This window comes from Pipra filicauda, unplaced genomic scaffold, assembly GCF_003945595.2.
Source record: "Pipra filicauda isolate LSUMZ 115617 unplaced genomic scaffold, ASM394559v2 scaffold14_size4853619_pilon, whole genome shotgun sequence".
NCBI lineage: Eukaryota > Metazoa > Chordata > Aves > Passeriformes > Pipridae > Pipra > Pipra filicauda.
The window spans coordinates 4,450,287-4,476,516 of record NW_024103985.1 but is presented as its reverse complement, the minus strand read 5'-3'; the positions used below and the strand labels follow the sequence as shown (position 1 = coordinate 4,476,516).

General features: G+C 41.3%; 1 protein-coding gene across 1 annotated transcript; it reads left to right on the top strand.

Annotated features, from left to right (window-relative positions):
* Window positions 1-1,239: 1,239 nt before the first annotated feature.
* Window positions 1,240-24,871, top strand: TANGO2 (transport and golgi organization 2 homolog). Its single transcript, XM_027733052.2, has 9 exons — window positions 1,240-1,324; window positions 5,273-5,394; window positions 9,489-9,577; window positions 11,030-11,149; window positions 12,163-12,277; window positions 19,139-19,209; window positions 19,673-19,826; window positions 20,522-20,626; window positions 22,095-24,871. Exons 2-9 carry the CDS (start codon window positions 5,339-5,341, stop codon window positions 22,213-22,215), a joined length of 831 nt encoding a protein of 276 aa, XP_027588853.1. The 5' UTR covers window positions 1,240-1,324; window positions 5,273-5,338; the 3' UTR covers window positions 22,216-24,871.
* The last annotated feature ends 1,359 nt before the right edge of the window (window positions 24,872-26,230 follow it).

Below are 26,230 nucleotides of genomic sequence, written 5' to 3'. Positions count from 1 at the left end.
CATGTGCCGGAGCAGTGGTAAAGCTGACACTTGACTTCAGGTTTTTGGCATCCAGGATGAAAGGTTTTGCCTCACAAGCCACGTTACACATCCATATACCCCCGGGAGTTCTTTTAATTAGTGTTTTGTATCTTTTGTGTGCTGTGTTTATCAGTGTTAGAACCTAGAAGAGCACTCAAGGCTTTTATGGTGTTTCCTTATAGGCTTCACCATAAGAGATTTTGTAATTTACAGGGTTTCACTGAAACCCTCTATTGCCACCTGTGAAGAAAAAATCAGAAATTTTCAGATCTTGTTTGAAAAACCCACAAGTAAGTTAACATTTAATTGTGACAAAAAAGTGGCACGGATCCAATCTCAGCCTAAATCTGCAGATCTAGGTAAAATGACTAAATGTTTGATTATCAGTTCTGATCGTGCTGTGCTTAATAACTTGACATTGTCACTTGTAGCAAATTTGACATTGTCACTTGTATTTTCCTCAATCTTCAGGAAAGCTGTCCTGGCTGGAATTTAGCCCATTGCAAGCTCAGAGCTCAGTGACTTTGGGGCCGTCCTGGAAGTGGAGTCTGTGCTGAAGGTGGTCATGGGAACAGCAGTCCACAGAGCAGCCTTGATCTAGAAGGGTCAGGAGCTACAAACTGGCTTGTTCTAGAGGGGCTGGGAGTCACTTCCAAACTCGCCAAGTGTCAACAGTCCAGTCCTGGGTGTATCCGCCCTCGGAGGTGTGAGCCCTGTGCACCTCAGATCAAGCATTTTAGGTTATTATTTCACACCTTCATAGAATCTTAAAATCATCACAGTTGGAAGAGACCTTTAAGATCATCGAATCAGTGTGGCACTACCACTGTAACCTCTAAATCACATCACCCAGCGCCAGGTCTTAAATACCTCCAGGGATGGTGACTCCACCAGGGTAAGGTGTGTGGATCCAGGGGAAGGTGTGTCGGTGCAGGGAAGGTGTGTGGATCCCGAGGAAGGTGTGTGGACCCTGAGGAAGGTGTGTCGGTGCAGGGAAGGTGTGTGGCCCCTGAGAAAGGTGTGTCGGTGCAGGGAAGGTGTGTGGCCCCTGAGGAAGGTGTGTCGGTGCAGGGAAGGTGTGTGGCCCCTGAGGAAGGTGTGTCGGTGCAGGGAAGGTGTGTGGCCCCTGAGGAAGGTGTGTCGGTGCAGGAAGGTATATGCCCCCCGAGGGAGCCGTGCCGGTGCCGGCAGTGCGGCGGGAGGAGGGGCCGGGCTCGCTGTCGGTCCGTCCCCCTGAGGGGCGGGCGCTGCCCCGGCCCGGCCGCGCTCCGGAAGCGGCGCGGGGGACGCGGAGCCGGCGCTGGTGAGTGAGGGAGGGAGGGAGGGGCCGGGGGGGCCCGAGCTGAGGGACGGGCTCGGGCACAGCCCGGGGTCGCTTCCTCTGCCACGACCGGCCGGGAGCTGACGGGTCCTGTCTGGGGGGGCTCTGAGTGCCCCTCCCGGCCGCCGCCCCGGCCTCCCCGCCGAGCAGAGCGCTGCTGCCGAGCGCCATTTGCTTCGGATTTTTATCCTAAAAGCCCCCATTTGAAGTGTGGGCTCGCCCCCGTTCCTTTGGCTGTGCTGTGGCAGCGCGTTCCTGCGCGGGTGGCGGCCGGTTGGTACCTGCGTCACGTACGAGAGCAATTGTAATGGTACAAGAGTAATAAAGTAGCTTTTTAATTAATTTTTAATATGCGGTGACACTTTGAGGGCAAGAAATTGTCACGGAAAGACGCTGGAAACTACTGACGTCTTTTTTGGTGGTTCCTCACTGAAGAAAACCTAAGAATTGTGCAAGCTAAAAATACAGTTTTTGCCTAAGGAAAAAGGTCCAGCAGAAGGCTCCGGGTCTGCAGATCCGTGGCAAAGGAGAAGTTTGTACTCTTGAGAAAGTGGGGGAAAGGCTCTTCTACTCCATCCTTGCAAATGCTTCTAAAACATGCTGTGGTGAAAGGTTATATTTACTGGCCTTTGTTTCTCACTGGAGCTGTACAGTGGACCTAATCTAGTAGGAGAGAAATTATGCAGCTGAAAATAAAACGAGCTCATTAAACTTGGGAATGGCATGCACCTTATGTGTTATTTTCTGGTTTTCATAAGCGTTGTACTTTGCGTTGTTGTCTCTCGCAGTGAAGACTGGCTCTTCACCTTGGTAGGGTTAGTTACAATCTGTATGCAGAGCAACCTGAAAGGCATTAAATTAGAGGTCCATCTATTCCAGCTGGTCTTTAACTATTAGTATTGCTACACAGGAGCATGTGCTACACAAGGGAAGTTCAAAAATAAAACAGTAAAGTGCTTTAAAAATGCAGCCATGAGACACTTTTCTCTGGAGGAAAAACATAGATTACTTTTTATAACTTTTTTTATAACTTTTTTTATAACATCATCTCTTTGATGGTTTTAAAGTTCCATATTAAAAAAATTTTCATTCCACTAGTGCAAGAAAGTGCATCTAGTTTTATGGCCCTTTAATGGGCATTCAAGGACTGTAGTGCTCAGCTTCATTTGGACATATTCAAAAGAGACAGTAAAATAGTTTTGGACTCTGCTGACCACGAGTTATTTTTGTGGTACCTAAAACTAGCAGATTCCAGTGATAAATGATTTCTAGCTGTGTTTTAGACTGCACCTAAACAATAGTTTTGGATCAGGTGAGAAGCACTGGAGATCACTGTGGTAACTGACAGATGTTATTTATGATGCTTCATTTGCGAAAACAAAATACATAACAAATGGCTTCATTTTTCAAAGCCTGCTACTGGGAATTCTTAAGGGTAGAATAGTTTTATGCCAAATTGTGAACTGATTGCCTCTAATCAACCAAATGATGGTAGAACCCTATGAAAAGAGCATACACAATCTATCATATTTGGGTCTCTTGGTAGCTCCTCTAAACGCTACCTTATGCTGGTGTGTATCCACTCAGGCTTTTAACAGATCCTTCAAATGAGCCAAACACACTGTACTGTCTAACAGAGCCCAGCAGCACAGAACAAGAACGTTAGTTACTGGAATGCCGTTTCCAAATTAGCGGTGCCATTTGGAGCAGAACGCTTAATTACAGGATGTTTGTGATTCTTGTCAAGCTGGTTTGTGTGTATTAGGCATAAGTTGGACAGCAAACTAGAAACATTACACAAATAGGAGATTGTTGCTGATCGTGTCATCCTTGGTAACTGTTGTCTTATTGACTAGGAATAATCAAACCAGAATTTATAAAAGCTCATTATCCAGAAGGCAGGAAGTCTTCACTGTCTCCACCTTAAAGTGGAGGGTTTTTTCTCCCTTTCTGCAGATTTTGCCATGTTTCACAGTGTGTATATTCTGGCTTGTCTTCAGAAAGAAAACCAGAAGGCAGGTGTTGTGCCACAATTTAGCCTTTTCTGCTTGAACTGAGCCACCTCCTGCATCTCTAAGGATGGTTCTGAAGACACATTTTCTGCTCGACAAGTCAGCTTTTGATCAAGCTTTGGACTTGCTGTAGCATCCAGTTGCAAGTGGAAGGCAGTGCTGGCCTAATCTTTTTCATCTTCTCACCCCCTCCGTCTGTGGGGACTGAGCTGTGTGGGGAGGAGGCTGCTGAGCACGTCTGGGGAGGAGGCTGCTGAGCACATCTGGGGAGGAGGCTGCTGAGCACATCTGGGGAGGAGGCTGCTGAGCACATCTGGGGAGGAGGCTGCTGAGCACATCTGGGGAGGAGGCTGCTGAGCACATCTGCTCTGCTGGGTGGGGAGGAGGCTGCTGAGCACATCTGCTCTGCGATGCCAGCTCTGTGCAACGTGCTCCTCCCACCCCATAGTTGCAGCACCCACTTTCATGTGAACATGAGCCCAAAAGGATGACACCTGTATAAAGATTTTCTCGTTGAATATTTAGGTACTTATGGTATCTATGACTGCTTCTCTTCAGGGTTTTTTTCCTCTTAGTGTTTGTTAATTGTCGTGAATTTTAGAATATCCCAATTTGAGTCTGACTTACAGTGTGCTTCTGTTTAAGAATTATAAGGCTAACATCTAGCCCTGGGTATAAAACCTCAACAGGTGTTGCAAGTGCAGTGTCAGCCTTGATCCAAGAAGGTACCAAAATATATTGCTTGCCTCCTTTGCCAGTTAAGTGTTGCTGCTATTTTAGGGGGTAGCTCTGTTTTATCTGGCTTAACACTTTTGTCTGAATAAAAAAAAAAAGGTTAGGCTGTTTATGTAGGACCTATAAACACTTATGCTTGTTTCAAGGCCGGCAGGTGGAGCCCAAGATAAGTAATACTGGTTTGATATTTGGAGTTAATAAAACCACAGATGTAACTTAAAGTACTGTAATAACATCAGGCAAGGCTGATGGGGTGACACAAAGATGGTTCTGTCAAAGCAGTAGTAGAAAGGTACTGAAGTGTTGAAAATACTTGTCCTTCTAGATAATTGTGCTGAGTGTTACAAACTTACTCTACTGCTGTTTTATGACTGGCAGTTTTTGTGTAAGTTTTATGTGGCCAGTAATTTTGCACAAACAGCTGGACTGAATTGATCATTTGAAGGGAACTCAATACATCAGCTAATGGAGCCTGAAACATGTTTATTAAAATAGTGGTCTTATGAGTGATTAATTGCCGACGGTTTTTTATTCAGTAATCTATTTAATTGTCTGGCAGGACACTTAATGGATACCAGAAGCCATATCTCCTTACTCAGCAAAAGTAGTCAGCAACAGTTGTCCATTAAAACTGTATTTTATATCCCTGCTTTCACCAAGTGGCCTTCTTTGCCAGTAAAAAGTTTCACAGATTACCCACCGTATTGCTGGTGGTGTTTTAAATGGAAACTGCTCAACTGTGGATTTGAGGGGATCTCTTCTGAGCTATGAGTGTTGTTTGGGACATAGAGCAGCTGGGGTACACGACCCTGAGTTTTGGGAAAAGCTGGCAAGGTCTGGATGTAGAAGGTCCGAGTAGTTCAGTTGTACAAGTCCAGTATGGTTGCAGTCTACTGAGAATTCAGCAGTAGGAGTCTGAGACGGAGGATAACACCCTAAAACTGAGTAGATTTTCTATGTAAAGCTGGCTATGGATCTTTCTAAACACTGGGCTAGTAAATCAATTATCCAGAATTCAAGACTGCATCTTTAATTTATGATTAATTTCTAAACCAGTTGTTTAGGGATTGACTTGATAGAGACAAAGAAAGTCAGTACATTGCAATCCTTAAGCTTCAGCATAGAAGCAAGTTTATCCTTTTATAATTTGCAGTGTAATAGATAATCTTAATTTACATTTCAGGCTATTACAGAATGACCTTACATTGAGCCTTTGTTGAAGACCCAAGATTTAAACATCAGTTCTTCAATGTGCATCCTTCTATTCAAGTTTGACCCCCGCCCAGTTTCAAAAAATGCGTACAGGTAAGATTGTTCTAGTTAAAACAGACTTGCTTCTGTGTTTTTACACCATTTCTTTCTGTATCCAGTACGTGAAGTACAAACTCAAGTCAGAATTATGTGTTCTGTTGTGCCTTTGAGGTGTTTAACTCCCTGACTTTCCCCAATGGAGGATTTACTGTAACCTTTTCAGAACCCTTTGTTTTTAGACTGTCAGAAGACTCGGGCTTTGTAACCACAGACCTTTAGCTGGGGGTCTATCATGTGCTCTATAAGTCCTTTAAATATTGTACTCCAGAGTTTGAAAGCCCTGTGTTCTACTTCAGCATTTGAACTAAGGTGAATCGTGTGTGTTGGGCATTGCAGATGCAGCTGTCCCCTCCTTTCAGTGTGGTAGATAAGCTTAGGGTTTCCAGTTTAAAACCAGTTTTAAAGGAACTTCTTGGAAGTGTCCTAGCCTTCCCCCACCCTAAGATCTGCTTGCAATTAAAACTGTAGATAAAAAACTAAGTCTTGTGTAGGAAATGTTAGGCCAAAACCCGAAGACTAAACAAGCATCCAGGCTTCTAGGTAAGTTTGTCAGGACTTGTCGATGGCAGACAGTGAGTTTCCAAAACATTAAACTTCCTGTAATCATTTTCTCTCTCATTATAGCCCTCAATTGTTAAACTAAGTATCCAACAGCAGCATCTTTGAGTACACTGAGTATACAATAGAAAGACAGCACTTCAGGCCAGTGAGCAGATTGTAAAGTTTTATTGCTTTCTGTATTTCTAAATACTGCATAGGTTCCATTTTATTTTGTGGGGTACAAGTATTGGTATTCATCCAGAGACCATCAGAGTCAGGATGCTCAGGAAATCATCGTGCCTTTCACTGACTTTTCTGCCTTGTTGTATTGAGAAGCAGATGCCATTCCACAGAAAGAAAGGAAATGAGAACCCAAGCCTCAGTTGTCCGTGGAGTGCATTCCTTTCTGCATCTGGAATCTGCCTAAAAGGAGGTTTTGTTTATGATGTGACTGGTGCTGAATTAATATATCCATTTATTTGGTCTGACTTTCTTTGTGTTACGAGTTAGTGAAAGACAGATTCAGCAATTTGATGCCTCTTGGGAAAATCCTCTGGATGTCAGCTGTAGTTGCTTGCCAAGTGAACTTTCTGCCACGATCAATATTTGAAAGTAAAACTTACAGTAGTTTGCTTGCTATAAAAAATTGCATCAAGATTGAAATTAATAATTTATGTCAGAAAACAACTTGCTGTCAGTGTCAGAATAGGACAACACTTTTGAGATGTTTGGCCCAAGTTCAGGAGTATTTAATTGTATTTAACTTTCTCAGTTTTTCTTTGCACTAACACATCTGTGTGCTGCCTTTGCACTAACACATCTGTGTGCCTGCACTTTGCACTAACACATCTGTGTGCCTGCACTTTGCACTAACACATCTGTGTGCCTGCACTTTGCACTAACACATCTGTGTACCTGCACTTTGCACTAACACATCTGTGTGCCTGCACTTTGCACTAACACATCTGTGTGCCTGCACTTTGCACTAACACATCTGTGTGCCTGCACTTTGCAGCTGCTCTGGCTGCTCTCTGGGGCCTGTTTGCACTGAAGTTTAGTGCAGTGTAATGAGCCCTTTACTGCAGACCATTATTATTGTCAGAGGGAACACGCTGCCTTTACGTCTTCCTGAACTGTGCTGGGTGCATCTTACAAATAAATACATGTTTCAAGCTTCAGAGCTGTAATCACAGAGTCTTTTTTAAGGAGCTGAATTGCATTGTAGGAAATTGCTTTAATGGAATGATTTCTCGTGTTTTCATCTCTCTCAGTATTAAAATAAATCTTAATATGTAAATCCTAATGCAGTTGAATTATTTCAGCTATAACATGGCTGAATAGGCTTTTTGCAATTTATTAGAAGATGAGGGTCACTTAATATTGTTCCTTTTCAGTACGATTATGTTTCATAAAAGACAAAATAAAGATGGTTTTATTATTATGATCTTGTACACTAGCCTTGTGATAAATTTAGGAGTCTGCATTAAACTTGAGATAGGGAATATTCAATCACACCAGAAAGATTTCACTTATTTTTAGTATTTAGATACTATAAACAAACCGTGGTTTCATGTCAAGAATCATTGAAGGCAAAGTATAATTGGAGCTTCAGGAGATGAGAAATGCACTTCAGCCAAACTGTTTTTTAACAGTGGTGATGTTAATTTAAATAAAAATCTTCAAAAGGAGGCTGCACGATACAAATGGAGCATATTCAAGTAAGATGACAGAAATTTGGAAAACCAGCTGAAAGCCTATAGGTCAAAGACTAGAATCAGCTAGAAGAAGAAAAATTATATAAGTTTAAAAGAACAATATTATATTTGCGTTGGAAAGAAAAAAAACGTACATACAGTTTGGTTTCCAACAGGTGCTTCTTTGTTGGGCAAAATACAAAGCACCTGCCTTCCAGAAAGGGTGCCATTGAACTTTGAGAGTTGTTTAGTTTCTCTGTAGCTGATTGATTACAGTTCTTTTTCCAGAGTATTTCTAATGTAACGCTTCTAACTCGAGCTCTTATTTATAGATACCCTGCGTCTGTCTGATGTTGCAATAAGTAATTCAGTTTAGTTTCTGATGCTGTCTTCCCTTGCTTTTGAATAACAGAAAGTGTTCACTTTCTCAGTTTCAAAAGATGGATGTGCAGTCAGATTAGCCCAGACTTCTCTTTCTAGTGTTCCACTGCTGCTGAAGTGAGTGTGGCACACATCCAGTGAGGGATCTGTGTGATCTGTGAGGAGGACGCCAAAAAAGTTGCTTTGTTTTAATAACTTCTGCTGGATGAAATGGACAGAGGAACAGATTTTTCTTTCAAAGGCCAAGAATGGAGAGTGTTCTGAATTCCTGTGGAGCTGCCTGGCTGTACTGACTCGTTAAAACTTACCTGCTTTACATTCATAGCCTGACTGACTGGAACTGGGGTTAATATGGAATTTGAGTGATCTGCAGTGCTGCAAAGACTGGAACTTTTGAGGAAGACCTGTCTTATCTTGCCTGCCTGCTGCTTCTTAAATATCATGTTGAACTTGAGTCTTTCAAGTGTGAAAGTGCCATTTATGATAATTATCAAAGTTCAAAGATAATCGTCAAAGTACAAAATACAGATTTTCTAAAACTATCAAATTTTAGATGGCACGTGAAGAGCTGCAGCATGCTTTTTGTCAGGACAGCACTTGCTCTTGTGGAGTGATGTGTTTATTTCTAAATATAAATAATGGATTTCATCCAGCAACATTTTTCAATTGCATATTTTTTTTCGTAGCTTCTTCCTACCTCCTGATGGTGCCACCTCCTCCTGTTCTGGCAGAACCCAAATTATGCAAGCAACTATGGATGCAAAAAAACCCCAACCCACAAAACAACAAAAATCAGGGGAAAACTGCCCACCAAAGTATCTCTTGATTGCTACAAAACCCCACAGCTGTTCCCTTTATTTCTTTGCCTCCCTGACCATACTGTCATTTCATCCAAGAATTTCGGTGGGGCTGGACCTCTGACACTGTCAGAAATTTATCTCTGCTCTGAGTACCTACAGACAAAACCATCTGACTTGTGTCTTTGAACCCCATAATTAGAGCTTTAGGTGTCAAAGACAGATTAAGAAATACTGTGACTGCATGATCCTAAGCAATGATCTGGTAAAAACATTCTCTCGTGCTTCACATTTTTGGTAAGTTACCTCTGAATCTGTGGGTTATCTTCACGTTTTCTTTAATGAAGCTGTAACTTCATGCTGAGGAATCTTAAGGTTGTTTATGTGATCTTAATTCAATCTCTTCCATTGGAAGGGAAGTATTGTTCTTTGAAAATAACATCTGCCTCATTCACTCAACAAGATGGACTTGCTGTGTGGAGACAGTGAGAGACAAGGCTGCTGTCAGATGTCATTTGGCCTTTCCACTGAGTGATAGAGGTGAGATGGGAGGATAAAGGATGGTTTCATGCTTAAAATGAGCTAATGCTGTGGCAAAAATTGGATTCTGTTCCTGCCTGCACTGTGAAGTTCCAATTTGTAAGTAATAGTGTGTTTTTCCTCCTGTGTTCTCCAGGCTCATTCTAGCAGCTAATAGAGATGAATTTTATCACAGACCATCCAAATCGGCCGAGTTTTGGGACAGTAGCAATGAGATCCTCAGTGGTATGTCTGTCTTGCTGTTTTGACAGGTTTTCATGTAATTTGTAAGGGAATTGTGGCCTGGATTTTTTTGTTATTAGGGTGGTGGTGCCTTTCTAATACGAAATTTGCTTCTTCCTTATACTTCTGAGGAAAATATGTAAGTTTGAAAGATGAGTTGTGCTATTACTATCTTATTTGTGTTTTAATATCTTTTTAATATTTTTTTAACTGATTTCAGTCCTAGTGGTGCAGTGGAAATAAATCAGATTAATTGCTCCCTCACAAATGATTACTTTAGCTTTGTCTGATAAATAGGTGGAATTAGTTTGTCTTAAAATAGGTGGAATTAATTATTCCAGAGACTCAAGGTCTGTAATATTGACTAGAAATCATTCAACAAAGCCTCAGAAACATGAAAACTTTCTCATTTTTTATTGGTTAATAATTTATAGGCTACAGAATAATTTTAGTTATTGATCCTTCAGTTTATTAGCTCTTGTGTCTACATCTTGCCAAACTGGTAGTACAGTCCCTCAGCTGTCTGGTTCTCCTTTGTGGGGAATCTGTCTGTAGAAATTTTTAAGTATGATCAATACTTCTGCCTTTTCTGCGAAAAAGAGATGAAGCTCTGGAAGATGAAGCATTGTTGAAATGCAACATTTTGACTTTGCAAATACTCTTTGTTGATGCTGTGTGTGATTGTCACTGACAAGGAGGTCTGGGAGGAGAAATTACTCCCACTGTACTACCACTCCCTTGCTTCTCAAGTTCTGCCTGGTGTTTCTGTTTTGTGCCAGACATTCTGGGTGCTGCTTTTCTGCTGTGGAGCAGTTTTAAACAAATAAAAAGCTATCCTGAAAACTGAAGAGCCCTGAATTGTTGTCTTTTATACCCTTGTCAGCTCTGTCCATATTTGGCATAAGAAACTGGTATATTCTCCATCTGGGGAGTGTGTCTGGGGAGATCCCATGAATTTGAGATCCCGTGCTTTTGGAGTTAATAATGTTGTGGACTTCACTTTCCTGGGTCCCCCTCCTCCATTCCTGTTACCAGAGTCCAAGATGTTTATCAGTTACCCAGTTTACTTTAAATGTTTCTGGTTATGTGTGAATTTAAACTTGCATATAACATTAATCTTCTGGGATTGGCTTTTGAGCTAACAGGCATTCTGAGCATTCTTAAAGCTTCATATGTAGTTTAGCATATAGGCAAAGCTTTTAATTTTGCTTTTACATTTCATTTTCTCATTTTCTCTCATCTGCTATTGCAGTTGCTTGGAAAATACTTGATAGTGCAGAATTAGAGGGCAGATAACTTAAGTGGGCTTATGTCACTCATCCAGAAAGACAGTCTTGCACCTACTGCATTTTATCCAGCCTGATGAAAACTCAGCATTTGCACTGAGAAATTCTGGTCGAAGCTTGAGATTTTTTTAAACAAATGTAATAACCTAACTCTTACTTATTCCATTAGGTCTGGATATGGAGGAAGGAAAAGAAGGTGGGACATGGCTGGGAATCAGTAAGAAGGGCAAGATGGCAGCCCTGACAAACTATATGCAGCCAAAGGTGGATAAAAATGCCAAAGGAAGAGGTATGAAAGAGTTGAAATAGAAGAAAAAGAAGAAAGTGAACCAACAAGCCCTAGTGTTCCAGTAAAACAGTGATGATTACAGTATTAATTTTCTTAACACAGCTTTATGGGCAAATAGAATGTTTATGTGCTGTAAACAGAATTTGTGAACTGATGAGTTTGAGTACCTGTGTGAGAAACTTGACTCGGATAATGATTTTCTGATCAAACAGGCAAAAGTAAAACAAGATGTAGTGCCTCGAGCCTGAAGTTACATTCAGACAAGAAATGCAGCACCAACTGTCTCCTCTTGAAAATAATTCTAATTAACAGGCAGAACAACCAGCCAAGCACTGAGCTAGATTTAGATTACAATAGACTTTTTTAAATGTATATATTCATGTTCAAACACCTGTGTCAGGGAATCAATACAACTTGAGTTATGCTGGAGGTAGTCTAAAAGATTATTATAGTCTCTCCTTCCCCCAGATCAGAGAAGCAGAAATATAGGAAAAAATCTCTTTTGAAGAGGATTCTCAACAGAGCACATCTGTAGAGTTTTTTAGAGTAACAATAGGTCTGTTTGTAACTGTCATAAGCTGCTTCACTGGGAATATATTGGAATGATAAAAGATGTTAGACAAAGGAAACAAATGAACCATGTCATTTGTATTTCATTTTAGGGTCATATATCAGGGGAATGAAGCAAGACAAGAAAGAATTTGTAAGGTGGGAGGAGAGGAAAGGCACATCCAGTTTAGAGTAGTTAGTAATATGAACTCTGTAGAATTTTTGACCAAGAGCTTTTGACTGAGTTCTTTGGAGTAAAAGTCAAGCTCTTAATAGGAACATGGTACAATGATGTAAGACTTTTAAAGGCTGGTTTGTTACTTGGTTTGATTTTGGGGTTTGGGTTTTTTTCCCCACTGTTACAGCCTCTTGGCAACAGGAATCTTTATCTTGCTGTTTGTTTTACCAGGCCTGTCAGAACAGTGAGCTCACCCACATTTGTTCCATGTCCTCCTCTTTCTTAGGTGCTCTTGTAACAAACTTCCTGACTGCAGATCTGGACAGCTACTCTTACTTGAAGAAAGTTTCAGCAGAGGGACATCTTTACAATGGATTTAATTTGTTAGCAGCTGACTTGAAGTAAGTCTATAAAACACCACAGTTCAGGTGTCAAAGGGAGCAGTTTTGCACATGTACATCACAGCCCAGATGTGTGACAATGCCTGTCACAAACTGAAGTCAGAGCTCATGGTTTTTGCTGATTGGCATGTAAGGTCCTAACATTAGTGCAGTCATCATTTCCTGGGGTACTTTCTGGTCTGTCCAACCCTGGAGCACTGTCTTGTGTTCTAATCATTGCTTGCCACAGAACTCTTTGGGACTCCCTGACAGGCCATGGCCAGTCTTTACCCTGAGGGCTCTGTGCCTTGTGTTTTGAGAAAACAAAACTTTGGCTCCATCTTTTCTCAGATACCTTTTTTCTCTGAGAGGTGACATGTTGTGGTGGGATTAAAGCACCTGAAAGCTTTTAAGATACCTTTCCTGTCAGAGTAGCTGTGTCATTAATCTTTCCTGAAACATTAAAAATCAGCACAAGACAGTGCTGGTTTACGTTAACTCAGAGTTTCCGTAGCTGAAGGAAGGATCTTGGATACTTGACTATAATCAGTGTGGTTGGGCCAATCCTTTGCACTGCACATGCCTGTGTCAGCTCAGCAGTCCATGTGCTGAGTGTTTCTGCACATTGTGCCTGAGGGAGAAGAAGGGAAATCCAGTGCTGGGCCGTGTCCAGGCCATGTGTCAGCTCCCAGGTGGATCCTTTCTGCATGACCACGAGCACATACAAACTGCCCAGAGCACACCCCTGCTTTGGCACCCTTTCTGCAGCACCATTAATCTTATTAGACAACCTCATGGTGCAGGTTTTCTGCCTGCTTCTGGGAAGCCACACACACTTAAGGCAGCAGGTCCCAGTGTTTGCTGTTCTGAGTGGAAATGATTTCCAGCACCCTCTCACTAACCAGCCTTGTGTTTGCATTTTTCACTTCCCTACTCTCCTACTTTCCTGCAAGTAGATATTACAGTAGATCTGATTGATGTTATTTAAGGCAGTCATTCCTGTGTTGGTTTTGTTTGGTTATTCCTCCATGCTGGGCTGATAGGGAATTGTGTGTTCAATTGAATAGTCTTTCCATGGTGATACAGCTCGTAATTCCTCCCTGAGTATCACTCTGAAAGCTGTGTGTGTTGATTAATTTCTCAGTTTTGACGTGTCCTTAGCCTTGGATACTCTGATGAAATGAAATTCTTGCCAAGCTAATGATGCAGAGCAATTTTGATAAGATTTGTAAACTTGTCATTTTAGGAAATGAGAATTACTCCTGAGAGAAATATAGTATATGAATGGAAGCTACTTCTCTATGTAAATAGAAAATGTTATTGTAGTTGATGCTATTTTGTTGGGCCATGCTGCTGTTTCAAAATAAGGACTGAAGACTATTCTTAAGATGTTCTTCCATTGTGTAACAAATAGTGACTGGCTCTGTTAAAGTGTGTGAAATGGAGAGGAAACTCAAATGGGAAATTTAAATGAAGCACTGGTGGGGAGGGGTGTGTCTGAGCTCACAATATTGCTGACTGTGAGCAGCATATTTAGAGAGACTTACAATGTTTGAGTTTTCAGGATCACATTTCAGAAAAAGAAATTTTAATCTTCTGTCTGTATTCTTATGCTGATAGTTGGCTAGATACCTGTGCAGTGATGTGAGAAGGAGAGCTGGAAACAAGTATACAAGTTGTAAAATCTTGTTTATTTCCACAGCTTGATGTGACTCTCATTTTCAACGTGCATGGGTTTTGACACTTAGTGTAATAATCTATTTGCTCTGTGACATCTCTTGATGTCAATTTAAAGACAATTGATTCCTTTTTTTTAAAGAAGACTACTTAGTACTTTTCTTTTTCTAATTTTTTCAGTTTAACATCTTGGTCGTGAGTATTTATCCAATTATGCTTAACATACTTTTATGTTGAATATATAGCATATGACAAACAGTGTCTATTTGGAATCTTGTGCAGCTGCAAAATTAGCTTCCTGGAAGGCAGTGCTGCCATCCTCCAGTTCTGAGTGTCAGTGGGTCTGATTGGAGAGGAACAAGGTTTCAGAGACTGGACTGGTCTCTAAGTAAATGTCTGCTTAAGATTCAGAGCAGTTTCCCTCCTTTCTCCATCTGTGACAGCATCTGAAGTCAGTGAGCTGCTCGTGGTGATGCTCGGGGCATCATTGCTGTCCTCGGGAAACCTGTGTTTATGTCCAACAGATCCAGTTGCTACAGGTACTTAGACTTTCATGGGTATCTCAAACTTCTGTCAGGGCCGTTGTGGCAGCATCTCCCTTGTGTTCTTACTGCCAAGTGTGTAATACAGGCAGCCCTGAAGGACAAATGGAATTGGCAGCTTCTTGTCGCTCTCCCAGCAAGTTTGAGTCTCTGACAGGTTGTCACTCAGAGCCCATACAGTTTATGTGCAGTCAGATCCCTGGGAACAGGAGTGAATCACTTCCTCCAGGAGGAACAGACAAATTGTCCCTTCCAAAACAAGTCAGCTGGAGGGGACTGCAGAGAGATGCCTTCGGGGTGAGCTCTTCTGCTCTGCCTGTCACAGCCAGTTTCCAGTCCCTCCAGGGGAAATGTAGTGAACTGCCCCATCACCCGTGGGCTGTGCACTCCGTGTGGGGATCAGGGCTTGGCTGTGTGGGAGGGATTTGATTGCTCTCCAGGGGTTAGATTTGGGAGCCTTTCCAGTGAAAAGTGAGACAGGGTCAGAGTGCTGCTGTGGAAGGAACGGGGATGGTCAAGTTGTCATGACTGCTCTGTGAGCTCACTGACATTTCTTCTCTTGCATTGTCAGTCCTAATACAATATCACCTTTTGCAGAGTACACCTGTCTTGCTTCTTGTGGCTCCCTCATGAAAATGAGGTGTCCAGGTACTTCTCTGTGTTCTGAAATATTTCTGCATAGATCTTCAGTCATTTCCAGTGGATGGATGGACAGGCCAATGTCAAAAGAAGGAAAAAAGCTTCTGAACAACTTTTTTATCTCTTTCCTCTGGTGTCAGCTTCTGCCTGGCCCAAAATATAAGGACAACACCAAAGAAATGTTTAGACACTGGCAACAAAATCAGAGTAGTGCTTTAAAGCAGACTTTGTATGCTGTGAATATCTGGCAGAATTCTTTTCACCATTTTATTGGATGGTAGGTGCTACATGTTTGGGCTTTATAGTTGGTGGTTTGGTGCTTGCTTGTGTGTTTTTAGTTTCAGAACAGAAAAAGTTTTCTGATTAGCTTATGAACTTTGAAGAAAAGAAAATTAATCTGTGGACTGTATTACTTAGTTGAAGCTCCTGTTCAGCATTTCAAGCTGCCAACTTCATCTTTTGTCCTTGCACAAAAAATACACGCACACATTATTCATCAAACAATCCAATGTCCTTGTGTAAGATATTCCCCCTGTGAGCAGAGTGGAGCTCAGTGCCCAGGGGAGTGATCACTTGGTGATAACCACACGCTGTGCAGCTTTACTGCCTCACTTCTTCCTTTTCCTCTCGGTCTGTTTTTGGCCAACACGACCTGAAGCCACCTTGAAGTTGAAGCAGGGCAGGGGAGCAGAAGGACATTGCTTATGTTTCATCAGCATGAAGGAGTGATTGTGGCAAACTCTGCATGGCTTTCATGTTGCTGGGGAGCTTCTATTTCTGCTGAGATTTATGCTGCCTAGAATATTTCCCGGAACATTTATTATTGCTTACATTTTTTGACAGAATGATGTATCTAGGAGCATAATTTTTATGCAGTTTTAGTTTCTTTCTGCTGTCAGCTATGGCTGGGATTTAAAAATAAGCCTACTGGGCCCTATTGTCATCACTTTAATTATGCCTTTATTACTTCTCCAGTGAAATTGGTATCTATACTTGTAAAGCTGGAAGGGAAGAGAATCTGAGTACGGGCCAGGGGTTTGAGGCTATTGCTGTGATCAAGTTTCTAGTGATTTTTTTTCATCTTGGCTTCTGCCTTTCCCTTCAGTACTGAGTATCTGTAAACAGTAGGAAGGGAATAGGCAGAGCCAAATGACAAAAAGAAGAGTAGCTGACTGGCACAGAGAACTACAGTTTGAAAGTGTGCCCATTTCAGAAGCCTCTTGGGAGGCTTCAGTCTTCCTTTGACAGAAGGCAGCAGCAGTGTTGCAGTGGAGGTAAGTGGAAACACGTCTGGGGGAATGTGGAATGTGGAAACAATAAGATACAGGTGTCCCGAGTCAGTGACCCTGCAGTTTGTGTGTATTCCCCATCTTTTTGTTAAACTCCAGGGGATCCTGTTACTGAACTTGTCAGTCACGAAAAGCTGGGCACAGATGCTGGAGGATAATATTCTTTCCCATAAAAAGCCATTGCTAAGGGAAGGCAGCAGTGCCTGTTTACACAGCATGCAGTCCCATCTGTGGCAGGACACGGACAGCTGTGGTCAAGGCCTGTGTGGAAAGGCCATTTGTCTGCCTTTCCATCTAACACTGGGGTTTGAGACCTCAGGTGATAACAATTGCTCTGAACTTTTCTCTTCATAGACCTTTTACACCAGGTACAGTTTCAAGAATTTGAAAAGAGAGTAGTTATTGCACCAATATAATAGTTTCAGGTTGCTGCTACTAGAATTTTTTTTCTTCCACCTGTACTTTTCAGCAGCACTTTCTCATATTCATTGAAAGGCTCTATTTCACTGCTTTACTGTGTTCTAGAATAATAGCTTTAAAACCCCTTTTGTCTCTGATGAAGAAAATACAACTCTTTCAATAGATTTTTTAAGTGGGTCACATACACAAGTTAATCTGCGGTAGTGGGACAGGAATTTGTATCTCAGGAAACCGAGGAAAGAAAATTCTGGTCCTATGTTGTGTTTTCCTTCTGTTTCAGCTGCTTTTGTTATGGACTGTCTAGTTATACCCAATGCAAATACTCCAACTGGGGTACAGAAACAATTTCACAACATACTTTCTTGCTGTGGTTGATGCACGTGAAGACTCTAGCAGAGACTGGTCAAAACCTTCAGTGCTTTAGAATTAGAGGCAGAACAGGAGAGGAGGATCCATATCCATCCCTGCTGTAAAGGGGTCACAGTTCTGATGTGGGCACTTGTCTGTGGAGAGTTCAGGTGCTCAGGAAGTCTTGAGATCAACATTAAAGTTGAGCAGAAAAACAAAGATAAGGAAAATAAATGTCTTTTAAGCCACTAGAGGAGAGTTCAGAAAGTGACACATTTCTTTTAACAGTAGATAAATTTTAAATTGAATAACTGAGGGCTTCGTATATGATATTTAACAATAAAAGCAACAATACACAAATACCACCTATAATTGCTGTCTACCTATGCTGAAAAACTTGGGCATCTTTCTGTAAGGCATCAGAAAAGTCTCATGGGTTTGGGAGGAGGAAGAGCAGTGCACAGAGAAAGGCAGTTCTATTTTTGCTTTATTTTTTTTTTGTATTCTTGACTCTTCTGAGTTGTATAATTAATAAGTTAATACTTCCTTCTTCATTTGGCTGTCTTGCAAAGGATGCTGTAGAATGTCTTTCAGAATGGCTTTTCAAGAAGAATATAAACAGCTAAATCAGGACTGTTTTGCTTGTTATTAAGGTTTGAGTAGCAGATGTTAAGTTATGCAGAGCAATTTAAGTTCCAGAACATCATTAATGAGATTGCCCTGATGCAGATCAGAGTATACAGAATGCAGAGATACTTCTTTTTATCTTAGGAAAAAATGAGGAGCTGGTAATGGTTTCTCTACTGTATTATGTTTATGCTGCTTAATCCAAATTCAGTTTTAACTGCAAGTTTTGCTTGTTTGGGGTTTTTTCCAATTCAAAAAGCCTGTATGCTGTCTGAGGAGCTGGAGCTTGGGAGACAAATTAAAAGCTGAACAATGGTCAGAATGTGTTTGTTGGTAACTGGAATAATACTCTCTTCCATTGTGACCAAGTAAATCACAAGGGGGGAATAGAGAATTAGAGGATCTCGTTGCTGTATTCTGGCAAACTAAAAAAAAAGAAGCCCAAACCCACCAACTGGTAGCAAAGGAATCACTGAGGAATTCCATGTCAGCTGATGGGACTGAGGGATGTTGGCAGTGAGCCATCTGATGGCAGTCCATTTCCAGAGGACACACAAGGCTTAGTGATGACTTCATTTTTTTGTCTTTATCAGTTGGTTTGCTGTTTGTGTTGTTAGTATAAATATGACTACTCAGGTCCCTGCTGTTTGGACATGCTGATCCCATCTCTGTCAAATGAGAGTTATCTGCAGTGTTGGAGCCTGCCTTTGAACACTGTGCACAAGAGAGAGCAGCAGCCACTGCCTCCAGTTAAGGGGAGAAAGCTCACAGACAGTAACTGCAGCAGCTGAACACAGCCTGGCCATGCCCAGCTGTCCCTTGAAGGACCCAGGTGTCCCTTGAAGGACCCAGGTGTCCCTCAGCATTGCTCTGAGTGGGCACAATGTACTCCTGCCAGCTGCAATGGCCTGCAGGAGCCAGGGCCTCAGGATGCAGGAGGGCTTCAAAAGAGGGCATGGGGGAAAGGTGACTTGCTGTGATGGACAGTTCTGTTGTTTTAATGTGCCCCCTTCTCCCAAGTAACTAAATCTCCAGTTATCCAAAACCCCACAGATTTTTGTCATTAAGCCTGGCTACTTTCCATGCAGTGGTTCTGGGGTTTTACTGAATTCTACTGCAGTTATGTTTAAAAATGATAATGGTACTTTGTGATAGTGGTGCTGCTAATCCAGTGTTTTGAGAGGAGGAGAGTACTAAAACTCCTCAGTTAATGCCTGGAACCATAGGAGTAACAGTGGGAGAAACATCTTACTGTGTTCAAAGATTGCACGAAATTGGAGCATAATCAAACACAGAAGCTGATGGCTTTTCAAGGAGAAATTCTTATTTATATTTTTCAGTACCACCAAAGGAGACGTAATTTGCTACTATGGAAACAAAGGAGAACCAGAACCTGTTTTCCTAAATGCTGGTAGGTTTTCTTCAGAAAGGTCTGAATATTACCTTTTCTTATGTAGCTCTGTATTGTTCTAGTAGTTTAGCTATCTAAGCATTGTCCTCACTGACTTTTCCTTCACATTCTTTAAAAAAAATATTATTAAATGTCTTTGAATTCATTTAAGCATTTACTAATAAATTACTGTATAGAATCAATAGTTCATTAAAAGTTCTGTCCGTGTCAGTGTACCCACCTGTACTGCAATTAGTGGGTGCTCCTTTGGTGACTGTGCCTGAAGGACAGAAGCCTGTTTTGAGGAATGGAATTTTCAAAGGATTTGACCCTAAATCCCTTACCCAGAGTGTGTGTTTATGGCACACCTGCAGGTAAAGGTTAGGGGGAGCACTTATATTTTATTAACGTTTTTGAAATCTGTAATGACAACTGAAATCACCAGAATACACTTTCCATTAAATTGTTTTTTGTGTGCGTGTAGGAATATATGGATTGAGTAATTCTTTGTTGGATACACCATGGAAGAAGCTTCAGTATGGGAAGCAGCTTTTCACAGAAGTGGTGAAGAGAAGTCAAGACCTTACCAAAGAAGACCTGGTGAAGGAGCTTCTTACAGTGATGAATAATCAAGAGCCGTAAGAACACGATGGCTGGAGTTCACTGAAAATACAACATGACCCCTTTAAAAATTGCATATAGAAACTGTTTTGGCAGAGAAAAAGCTTTAGCCATATATTAATTGACTAAAGCTGGGTAATGAAGGGCAAAAGTAGTGTTCTTTCTCTCCACAGAGACTGACTTTCAACAGTATTGATTTTTAAGCAGGAGACACAGTAAATGTTACTACTGCAGCCTTAGTACTCCTCAACTGCACACTGCTTTTTCTGTGCCCTTTCTTTTAAAGATTGCATTTCCCTTAGTAAGGGCAGTGAGTGCAGGACTGTAAGTTGCTTGCTGTAAGCTTTTTGGAGGCTCGGGTAAGGTTCACTTTGTTCCTGCACACAGAGAAAGCCCTTATTTACATAGAATCACAGAACAGGTTGGGTTGGAAGGGACCTTCAAGATCATCTCATTCCAACCCCCTGCCATGGGCAGGGACACCTTCCACTAGACCAGGTTGCTCCAAGCCCTGTCCAGCCTGGCCTTGGACACTTCCAGGGGTGGGGCAGCCACAGCTGGTTTTGTCCTTTACCCCCTCTCTTCTGCTTCAGCCCTGCCTTTGACTGTGATATCAGGGATGTCCTGCAACTCCTTCCAGTTTGAGAGGGATGAATGTGTTTAATACGGGAGAATTTTTAAATCTCTTTAACTCCTTTACTCCTTTTTTCAGTCAGTTGCCAGACCCTGCAATTGAGGACCAGGGGAAGGAATATATCCGTCCTATCCTGAACCAGTATGCAGCTGTGTGTGTTCACTGCCCAGGCTATGGAACAAGGTAAAACAATTCCCAGTGCAGCAGCACATCTGAGCACTTTGATCTTATCAAAGATCCTGCAGAACGTTTCTGCTCCACGAACAGGAATCGTGTCATCTGCAGAGCTGAATCAGAGTTCTTCAGGCATGGCATTGTCAAATGGATCTGCCACTTTGGTGCATTAAAAACCTTTTGCTCTTGTTCAAAAGAACATGTATTTCTACTTCTCCCCTAACTAATGCTGCTGCTTTTACTGAGATATTCTCACTTTCTGCTCAGACTGTTCTACCAAGAACAATAGAATAATCCAGTGCACCTTGCATTTAATCTGTGTGAGACAAAATTCCAGGTGAACCTTGTTGCTGGGAATTCCTACTCTAAAAGTGTGCCAATGATTTTGCCAGATTGGTCTCTGGCATAGTCAGGCATAGTATTTCCACTGCAGAGATGTGAGTTGATAAGCTGACAGTGCTCACTGCTGGAAGCATTTTAAATTGGGATTCTGAGAAACAGCTACTCAGTTTTTGCAGTGGTTTCTATAAAATGTATTAAAAGAACATTTTAAATACAGGATAATGAAGACTTAACCTGATAAAGAAGCATCTTCCTCCTCTTGCTTCACAGATTGGAGCCCAGCTATTTCCAAAGAAACAGGGATAACTTGGCAGAAGTACTGACCTTTCACTGGTGAATTAGCACTATATGTCAAGTCTTCTCTACTGCTATAATTGTGTGCTCACACTTATCTTTCCCTTAGCAACGGGGTTTAGTGGATACAGATTGTTAACTGGGCCTCACGAGATTCTTCTGAGGAAATTAAGCACTTTTTATGTGAGTGAACAACTGTGAAGTGACTTGGGGAAGGCCACCACATCAGGATGGTGGAAAATTCCTGCTGTCAGTGATCCCTCTGTGGCACAGTGTCCATGGAGCAATGACAGCTTCCACAAGGCAGAGTGGCACCGATGCATGACCCAGATCTGCTTCTCATGAAAACAGATTTCCCCTTTGGAAGGTTCCTAGAGAGAAAGAACTTTTTCTGTGTTCATATATCAGTGTCCTGTGATAATAATTAACTGTGTCTAAATCTCAGTGGACAATTGCTTTGAAAGACAGGAATGAAGAGAGTACTGTTGATAGGATAAGTAACCCTTCAGGGTACGTGTAGGCTGTGAAGAGCAACTTAGTTTTATGCTACTTCTTTCTGAGTGGAGCACTTTGCAGTAAGTGTGACCTTCCATCACACTCTGCAACGAGCAGCTCTGTGTGTGAGCTGCTGCCAGAGCAGCAGGGACTCAGCAGTGCAGTGACAGACGAACGGGCTGAAAACGCCATTTGAACTCGCCAGGGCCATTCCTGCCCTGCTAACGTGGTGCTGATGTGGGCAGGGGAGAGATAAAAAAAAAAAATTAAAACACTGGGGAGTGAGGGCTGGCACCCTGGCAATGGGGGTAGTGGGCACCAGGCTGAGCCTTTCCCTGTGCTGCAGGACGAACACCGTGGTGCTCATCGACGCCCAGGGCCGGGTGACGTTCACCGAGCGCAACATGATCGACGCCGACATCGACCAGTGGCAAACGAGCACCTACGAGTTCCAGCTGCACTGCTGACAGCTACCCACCTGAATGGTCTGTAAGAACAGCAGGGAGAGAACAAGCCATTAAGCTCTAGTAAATGTTTTGTGCCAGCCTCCACGAGCTAAAAATAGCAAGGCCAGCAGAAGTTTAAATAAACTGGTAGCACACCCGGATCAGGCTCACAAAGTCTTTGGATAAAACCAGATGAAAAAACTGGGTTTATGTTAAGTAGCAAGCTACAATCAGAAATATTTTTTTTTTAATATCACCCTGCCTTCAGGAGAAGGCCATCTTTGTCCAGGACAAAGTCATTGCTTTTTGTGAGGGTGTGGGGTATTTTAAGGATGCTTTAAATAGACTTAAACTTGTTTTTTCAGTTCTGATGGGGGGAAACATTTGCTGCTTTTACTGTTAATATATGAAGGTTTTACCAAACTTTGCTTTTCCTTCAACACATGCTGTTAAGATTGTCCAGCTGATGCCAGTGTGCATTAAATGAATGTATGTTCTGGTAGCATTAAATGCTTTAGTCCCGTGTCAACCTTTCAGCAGTGCCATGGTGCACTGTTCTGCCTGGGGAGGGCAGAGCAGGGGGATTCTTTACATTTGTTTTCCTCTAGATAGTACAGCAATATATCTTATTTCTAAAACTTGGTCTAAGGGTAGGTAGGAGATTTTGCTCAGTCCCTGTTCACTTTTACTGAAAGAATCATGGGAGCAGACTTGCCTACCTTTGACAGGAATAAAATTATTGGTGTTGTGACATCTTGTTTCCTGATAGTCTAACTAGCAATATTGATTTTGATATTTTCTTCCCCAGCAGGCAGGTAAGGAATAGGTACCTGTTTGCAAACAGAAGCTGAAGATGAGGTTTACATATATCAGCTGTTTTGTACATATGCAATTTTGGCTTCAATATTGGTATAATATGTTAAAGCCTGGAGTGACTGATCATAGATTTTTAGTAAAAATAGCTGTTTGTTGTAAGGTGACATTATTGCACTCTTATATTGCTGAAAAAGTTGGGTATTAAGATGTACTTCCTATGTTCTAACACCTGTGAATTAAAAAGCTATTTAAATGCATGCTTTTTTCAATTATTCAGTGCCAGGGTAGGTAATGGAAGATTCTAACTAATATCAGGATATTTGAAAACCGTAAGTTATTTTGCTGCTGCTGGTGTTCTGACTTACTTTGAATACTGAGTATTAAGCTAGTGGTGGGTCACTGCTATTTTTTCCCCTCTAGATATGCTGACTGTATTCTTTCCACAAGCCTCTGATTTTAACTAATTATTTCAAAGTAGCAAGATTTCTGATCCTCTCTCCAAGGTGTGCAGTTGTGCTGCTGTGTGTTCCATCCTCCCTGAGTGTGTGGAGCCAGCAGCAAGTGAGACTTGCCATTGAGGTGAAGTACTGTGAATCCCAGGTTTTTAACTGCCAGGAGATGCTAAAGCAGCATTTAGTCAATTCTTCCCTTTCTATTTGCATATTTAAGTAGCTTCTAGATACCAGGACTGCTTGTAGAACTAGTCCCAGGCTGTTGCTGCAGTGCTGTAGAAGTGGCTCTTTGAGCACCTTGATTGCAGGATGATCAGTGGGGTTGGGTTGGGTTGTACCTGGTTTCCAGCTCGGGGCCTCCCACACTGTCCTTCTGAGCTGCAGGAAAGGATTAGCCCTTTCCTATTGTTTGATGACTGTTTAAACCACATATTTGTATGGATAAAAATGCTATTTTTAGATGCAAGGAAGTAGCTGTAGCTGTCTGAGTTTGACAAATGCACATTTTAGAACAAAGCTCTGCCTCAGTGGCTTGCTCTGAGAGTTTCCATAGCAAACTCTTTTATGGCTTAAGAAAAAAATCACCAGCGGATATCTGAACAAGAAATTCTCTTTGAAGACATTATCTTAAAGGCAAGCAAAATGCTTGAATGTAATTTCATGCTAAAAGCATTTATAAACCTTAGTTTTTATAGCAGTCCTGTAATAATGAAAATTTATTCTCATCTTTTACCTACGGGTGAAAAAATACAAGTCAGAGCTTAGACGTAAAAACAGATTGTAATCACAAATTTTGCTTTGCTTGAATCAAAATTCTAAATCTGGGATTTGCTTTTTCTGACAATTAAACCATAAAGAGCACAGACCTCTGATGTTATTTTTGATCATGTCAGAATAGTTACTGAGGTGAGCATGTGAGAGTGTTGTTATTGGCTTCAGTGGAAGCAGGATCAGGACAGCAGTGCAGGGATCAGCAAGTGGTGCTTGTCCATAGAAATGGTCAGGTGTTTGTGAAGTGCATCAGCTACTCTGTGCAAATCATAGTTGCAATGAATCCACTGGAAAAAATCAACTGTAGCTAAAGTTAACAAAGAAAGTGTTTTATTTTTGTAAAAGTATTTTTAATAACAAAAGGGAATTTTAAATATCAGTTTTAAGGGATATAAAGGAAAAAAGTGTATATAGGAAATATTGCATTTTAGTAAGTTTGCTTATACATATCATCTCTTCAAAGTCATAAATTTGCAAGAGATTTTTGTTTCTATTGGAATGGTAGTGGAAGACATTTTAAAATATCTGTAAAAACTCAATTGTGTTTTTTTGCCTAAAGTTGTGTCATAATTGTTGTTTCTATGTGTGTTCAAAACTAGAACCAGAATAAAGTCAGTCTGGTGACCAGTCCCTGTCGACATTAATAGATCATTTGCACATCTGTTTCTGTTGGTTTGCCTGTCAGTCGGTGTGTCAAGATGAAGTAAAATCTTTCAGGAGGTATTAGCAATGAAAGAGCTGTAAGTTAAGTCCGTTTCTGGTACTTAATTCCTCTTTAAGTGCTGTATTTTTCTGGGGTTTCTATGTTGTGGTGTGTGCACTGGGTTTTTCAGTTCTAAGCTGTTGTGTGGTTGTCTTATCCAGGTAAGAAATTGGAAGATATTTGAAATGAAGGAAAGAGCAAAACTAATGATCCCTTAGGGAAAAGTGGAGCCTCACAAAATGCTACTGAGGGACAAGAATCCAGGTTCACTGTGGGAAAAGTCTGGCTCCTGGGCAGAGCTGAGACTCTTGTTACACTGGGCTGACAGGACCTTAATGTCCTGCCATCCTGGACACTGGAGGTGGAATTGTCCCAACTCCCTGGGAGTGGCTTGATAAAATACACCTGAACAGACCAGAGAACGAGTTGGGCCTCAAACAAAACCAACAATATTGATGAGGCTTGGAACACTGGTTTCATAATATCATAAGGAAATAAGTAATTTCAAAATGAATCTATGAAATACTAAGCAAAATAAGGCAATAATTAAAGCATCTTGCATTTTAAATTTAGCCTGTAGAATTTAATGCACATTTATGGCTTAGCAAGCATCCCCATTTATATGGAATATTAGCTCCTAGGAATTAGTTTTATATCAGATTCATGTAATTGAATGTTGCTGATGTTCTTCATCTGATTCATTTTCTGCAGAGAAGTCTGGTTGATAACTTCTGAGGATCTAGGAAATAGTCTTGACTTGGTGAAAATAGAATCTGTTTGGTAATCAGCTGGAAAGGCATAAACTGTGAGAATTACAAAATCCATCAGCATGACTCATGCTGGGAAATGTAGGTTAAGGTGAACAGAGTGAAGAAATGTTGAATATAAAATATATATATAAATAATTTATCTGTAACATCCTATTTCAAGAACTTAGAAACTGAATGAGTAAAACAGTATCATATTAACACACTCAAATTTACCATTTCTTTTCAAATAGAAGACATAAGGTCTGAACTTTGGATCACAGATGAGGGAGAAAGGTAATAATGAATGTAAACTTTTATATAAGTAGGATAGCCCAAAATTACAATCCATTTAAGTCATATGCAACGTGAATGGTAAAAAAAAGCAATTTCTCTGCTGATTCATGTTAAATTTTTATGTGTTTGTGCTAGAAAGAGAAATGGAGAAAAACAAACGAAAGCTAAAACCACATCAGAAGCTGGAGAAAGGAAGGGGAGGAGAAGCCACACTTAATTTAGCAGAGAACACACAGTGATGTTCTGTTTTA

Coding starts and splice junctions, on each gene's coding strand:
- TANGO2 (XM_027733052.2), top strand. CDS start 5,339: ATGTGCATCCTTCTATTCAAGTTTGACCCCCGCCCAGTTTCAAAAAAT. Junction 12,278..19,138: donor TTGTTAGCAGCTGACTTGAA/GTAAGTCTATAA, acceptor TATATTTTTCAG/TACCACCAAAGGAGACGTAA. Junction 19,827..20,521: donor GTGATGAATAATCAAGAGCC/GTAAGAACACGA, acceptor TCCTTTTTTCAG/TCAGTTGCCAGACCCTGCAA.